The following is a 6,125-nucleotide window of genomic DNA, read 5'->3' as shown; positions in this document are numbered from 1 at the left end:
CTTTTTTTCTAAGAATGTACCATTACTATCTTGCTTATACCTCGCCAAATAAACTAGCATCTCCACAAGTGTTGTGAGACGTACGGTAAGGGTTAGAGGCCAAATCTAGACAGAGCTAAAAGGGCAAAGCGCTTACATCCTCTTTGCATGCCACTCACAGATAAACACAACATTGCAAGTGGCTTAGAGTTGATCTCTAATCATAAACTATTGCTGGAGATAAATTAGTGAAAAGTGGGCCAGAACTGATGATATTCTGCCCTGACATTAATTCCTGGAACTTAAAGCCAGATTTATTTCCATAAGAGCAGCTGGTAATTTGATTTGTTTGGAACAAAATAAAAAAGAAACACATGACTGTGTATATGAAATAAAACAGGCCATAGCTTGATGTTGTCTCAATTCCCTGACCACGTTTTGGAATGAGAACATTCTAACGCAGTTATATAAACAAAACGTCAACACCGGGACTTTCAGAACACTCGAAATGTGTTAATTCAAGGTGCAATGGCTTATAAAGGATAAAAGGAAAATCAATAAAATCCATTTAGACCTTTTGTCAATTAATTTCACTCCATGTGGGCTTTATACTGTATTACATTGTGTTTGAACCTGCCAAGAAATGCGTCCTTTCTTTCACGTAGACAACGAAAGCCCGAGCTCCGGTGGCATCAAAAATCGAGGAAAAGGCGACGTCTTTCCCAGCATCTCTCTCTCTCTCTCTCTCTCTCTCTCTCTCTCTCTCTTGTTTGCTCTATGGCTAAACATAGACTGCAGCAGCATTAAAATTGAATGAGCTGTGTAATGCACTTCAAAAGAAACTGTGGCACACACTCTGCAATGTATCCAAATCCCAGTTCTCAGTTTCAGAGTGTTCAGACAGAGGGTAAAAAAACACACAAACACACACACACACACACACACACACACACACATACACACACACGCACACACATACACACACACGCACACAAAAAAACACTCTTACCATTTTCGGTTTGTTAGCTAGCTAATTATAACCCCGCTGTTTCTGTGTAACTTGGCAGTTCTGCGTGAGGGGATGACAACAGCCTATCGTGTCGGAGGGTAAGATGGTGGCGGCGCCTCGGAGTGGGTATAGGAGCTCCGCTATATAAACACCCACCAGCATCATGACCACGGGATCTGAGGCCAGCTGCCACTCAAAGTGAAGGCAGAAAGCTACTCCGATGGCGCCGAGCTTGGCCCGCAGCAGCTCGCTGACGGACAGGCCTAATATGCCCATGATGGATGACATGCCTGCCCAGGTTCCACAGCTGCATAATAATGCTACCATGCTGTTTCTGTTAAATGAGCTTTGACACTATAGTCCCTTATAGGCTATGAGACTTGCTGTGTGTAGTCACTTCTACAACGGGTTTCGTACAACGACAAAAAAAGAAGGATTGTGATTGACGGAGAGCCGTTCGAAGCTGTGATTTAACGGACGATAATGTCACGGTTAAATCAACTGTTATGATACTCCTACGCCACATTAAATTTGTGTATCACGTCCCCTTGACAAAGTTTGTCGTTTTGGGGACTATATTTCTCAGCGCAGGGCAGAAACCACCACAATCTGTCACTAAATGAATGCTTAAAGCACTGTTTTATTGTCACAATGTTTTTTTTTTTTGGTGTAACTGTTGTTTTAAAGCAATAATGCCCTTGAGGCTGTGATTTATCGTCAATATTGTCACTTGATATGGGTTTGCCAGCACTCCACTGCGCCTGGAGTCTAACAACTCCCTCTACCCATGACAATATTGACGATAAATCACGGCCTCTCTGACGTTATTGCTTAAGTATAGTCTATGAGTCACACTTTTCTTTTTTTCTTAAATATGTTTTTAGGGCATTTCTGCTTTATTGGGATAGAGACAGTAGAGATTGACAGGAAGGATGGGAGAGAGAGGAAGGATGACATGCAAGATAGGTCGAGGGTCGGAATCAAACCAGGAACCTTGTGATTACGTGGTAAGCAGATTAGTGTGCTACGCCACTAAGCGCCCCTGAGTCACACTTTGTATATGCAACCTCAGTGGGATCAAACCCAGGTCTTCCGCTTGCCAATCCAACACCATACCATGCTAAGCTAAAGCTTTGGCATTACCTCAGGGAGCTAACACAAACCACCTCCGCTACATAGAGTATAGTGTCATAGTCTGTATTGTCTCTTTGAAATGGCAGGTCTGTGGATGATTCAGGGGAGGCTGGTGGAGGCAGAAATCAGAGGACGGCTCATTGTAATGCATAGAATGGAATTAAGATGATGCCATTCCTCATTCCATGCCATGAATTACAATGGGCCCGTCCACGGATTTCTCCCTCTACCAGACTCCACTGGTGTGAGTGTATCAGTGATGGTGTTGTCTAGGGATAATCATCTTCTCAAGCTCGACTCATCTAGTCTACTCATCTATCTACTCATCTGGTCTACTCATCTACAACAGGTTGTTGATGCTGATGTAGATAGTGATGATGACATTGATGTTAATGGAGGTATGTCATTTGTGATGGGGGGGTAGAGCAATGACCAGCCAGCAGCCAATCGATGGCCAGGCGCTGGATGATGACACGTACCTCCTATATCTGGTCGCAGCTTGTTATCATAGCCATCTAATAGGCTGTTCAAGATGTGGGTGACATCACTCTCGATGACTTTGGGAGTCAACACCCACGTTTTGTTCGACACCTCGTCATCATCGTTGTCAGTCTGGAGGGAGCTGTGGAGAGAAAAGGAGCAGAAGGAAATATGAAGTATTTTCTAATTGGTTTGTTTTTTGTTTGCTTTATTCAGAATGGACATTCACCTCCCTTTCCGTATTGTTCCTTTATTTCGACAGTACAGAAACAGATTGGAGAGAGAAAGAGAGGGAGTCACACGCTGGGACAAAACCCCGGTCTCAGGCATAAAGTTGAACATGTGCTATGTGGCACAAACACGACCACTTGACCACACTCAGGGAAAGAAGTTGGTTTGTTTCTGCTAGCATATGCGAAGCAACTACTCCTCAGTAACACACAAAGGCCTGCTAGTCATGCTAGGCTAAGCATGCTATGCATTCAGGCTCCTGTCTTACAAATGGGAGCTGCCTGCTGTTAGAAATCAAAGGACTTAGGCTGCAACAAGATGAAAGGGCAGCCCTCCTGCTGGATGCTACTGATCTCCCTCCCATGCCCTACATAGAGGAGAGGTTTGTGATGCTCCCGCAACCTGACAACCAGTCTCTACAACAAAACAGACATCCGGCATAGTGACATTAGAGAGGGCCACACTATAAAATAACAGGTTGGGAACAACAACAACAACAACAACAACAACAACAACAACAACAACAACATCGGGACAGCACTTTTTGGTTTCCAAAAGCCTTTTGGTGAACCATCAGACGAATGCTACGGTGGATCTCAGACAGTGAAGCGATGGAGCCGTAATGGGATCTGTTGGCTATCTGTGCTCATTTGAGTGCTCAAGCAGATGGGTGAATCTCATAAGTTGTTCTATCTCAGTGAAATGTCGGCCCCCATTACGCTTTCTACAGAGCGTCCTACATTAATACTGTAAATGCCATCTTTCTCCACTCAGACAAGAAGCATCTAAGTGAATTACTGTACATTACATGCTGCTGAATAATGTTCTTGTTGTTGCAATGGGCCTGGGATCGAGGCTGGCTGCTGGAGGCCGGAGGCAGGGGGCTGGCTGCTGGAGGCCGGAGGCTGGCTGTTGGAGGCCGGAGGCCGGAGGCAGGAGGCAAGACGGCTGCCCTCATAATGGTCCCTTAGAGGGCAGAGGACCTTGATCGAGATGTGCTAACCAGTAACCAGTGGGGATCGGACCTGGGTCTCTCGCACGGCAAACCTAAGCATCGCAACATCGTCTCCAAATGATTACGTTCTGGGGGATCGTTTCTGTAGACCAAGGAAATACGGTGTAAAGGGGGGAGGGGGGGGCATATTATCTGGCTATAACAGCGTTTGACCACCTGTTTTGACGTAAGATATGACCGTAAGATATAACCTCCTTATGCGGTGTTCTGCCGTCAGTATTTACCTGCCAGTCTAGCTGGATAATACAACCACACTGATCGTATTCTTCGGTCTGCGGAAACGATCCCCCAGAATGTAGTAATTTGGAGACTGTGATGAAGCGTCTACCATTAGAGTACATTGAGAGGATATGCCCAAGAGAACTAAGTTTTGGCACAAAGGTAACATTTTGCCTTACAAGTCTCGCTGCAAGGTTATCCTTCATTACAGCGTGGTTCCAAACTCCACTCCGCTACACCAACGACAGCAGAGTGTCACGAGGCATGTGGGAAGAGAAAAGAACACACTGTACAGCAGATCAGGCAGCATGGGAGGTTGTTACAGAACTAAGATGGCATACGAAGGATTTCCATTGTGTCAGAACTTCTGCAATCACAGCCCTAGAGCACAGTCCGTAACCATGGGATCCGAGGCATGTCTGAAAGAGCAACCTTGGGCCCTGGCCAGCTATTGGTGGGGCCTTGAGAGAAAGAGAGAAGAGAGAGAGAAGACGAGAAAAGAGAACGACAGAGAGAGAGAGAGAGAGAGCGAAAACAAGAGGGAGAGAGAGAGAGAGAGAGAGAGAGAGGCTTCAGAGCATAGAAGAGCTTGATAAAAATGTTTCCCATGGTGCAAAAACAAAAGACAAACAGGGCCCTCTCTAATGGGTTTCTGCAGCACTTAGGAGTTTGGCGCAGGACATCCGTGTTTTGACCAGCGGTCTTCCTCAGGACATGCTAAGTGCTCTATATTCCGATGGCACCATCCAACCCACACATTAAAACTTCATAACTTCATATTCAGCCCGGGTGGATCTCTTGGAACACTCTAGGATGTCTTGTGAAAGAAGCTTAGGTGCCAGGTCAATATAGGTCCAGATTCTGAAAACATCTCAGACAGAGTCAGAGTAGGAGGGCTGACCTAGGATCCGTTTGGGATTTCGTATGAGATTATACGGACAGGCAGGGGACCATGGGAGGCTAGTGGAGGTAGAAATCGGAGGACAGGCTCATTGTAACGCACGGAACGGAATGAGGAACGGTATTTCTACCTCCATCAGCCTCCCCTGGTTGTATGATGCATGCCTATGTATCTGTATACCGTTCCTCATTCCGTTCCATGCATTACAATGAGCCCGTCCTCCGATATCTACCTCCACAAGCCTCCCCTGGAGGGGACCCGATTCTACACTCACCCGAACACTTTATTAGGAACACTATACTAATACTGGGTAGGGCCTCCCTTTGCTCTCAAAACAACCTCAATTATTTGTGACATGCATCATCATGCATTATCATGCTGGAAGTAGCCATTAGAAGATGGGTAAATTGTGGCCATGAAGGGATGCACATGGTCATCAACAATACTCAAATAGGCTGTGTCATCCAAGCGATGATTGATTGGTATTACCGGGCCCAAAGTGTGCCAAGAAAACATTCCCCACACCATCACCTCCACCATGAGAAGGTGTACAGGTGTTCCTAATAAAGTGTTCAGTGAGTGTATATCGGCACTCCTACTCTGAGAGGCTTTGTGAAGATGGGCTTCTAGAATCATCTGCTGTGCTGCAGAGATAAAAAAAAAGAAGGAATTCTCCGGATAATTCTAGATGAAAGGGAGATCGGTGTGTGTGTGTGTGTGTGTGTGTGTGTGTGTGTGTGTGTGTGTGTGTGTGTGTGTGTGTGTGTGTGTGTGTGTGTGCGTGTGTGCGTGTGTGTGTGTGTGTGAGAGAGAGAGAGCTCCACAGACAGATCTGAAGTTTCAGTTGCTAATTTGGTAACAGGAGAACCCATGAAAACGTCCGTGTTGGAGTGTGACGGTGAAGTAGCGCTGGAGAGCAATAACATGAACGCACCTCCAGTGAGATCAGGCTACAGTCGGAGAGCCCGGACACAAGAGGCCTGCCTACCACACAGTACCAGTCAACAGAGCCCGGGCACAAGAGGCCTGCCTACCACACAGTACCAGTCAACAGAGCCCGGGCACAAGAGGCCTGCCTACCACACAGTACCAGTCAACAGAGCCCGGACACAAGAGGCCTGCCTACCACACAGTACCAGTCAACAGAGCCCGGACAC

At 46.4% G+C, this 6,125-nt stretch overlaps 1 protein-coding gene across 1 annotated transcript in view; it reads right to left on the bottom strand.

The window, feature by feature from the left end:
* Positions 1–3,791, bottom strand: part of gabrg2 (gamma-aminobutyric acid type A receptor subunit gamma2) — a gene marked incomplete at both ends in the record, with an annotated part of 28,990 nt that extends 25,199 nt beyond the window's left edge. Inside the window, 2 exons of the mRNA XM_083665323.1 lie at positions 2,602–2,744; positions 3,637–3,791. Of these exons, the coding sequence (XP_083521449.1) occupies positions 2,602–2,744; positions 3,637–3,791 (298 nt within the window). The remainder of the gene's footprint in view (positions 1–2,601; positions 2,745–3,636) is intronic.
* Positions 3,792–6,125: the final 2,334 nt, after the last annotated feature.

The sequence above is a fragment of the Argentina silus genome (assembly GCF_951799395.1).
Source record: "Argentina silus genome assembly, chromosome: 2".
Classification (NCBI taxonomy): Eukaryota; Metazoa; Chordata; class Actinopteri; order Argentiniformes; family Argentinidae; genus Argentina; species Argentina silus.
This window is presented reverse-complemented; position numbering and strand designations above follow the sequence as displayed.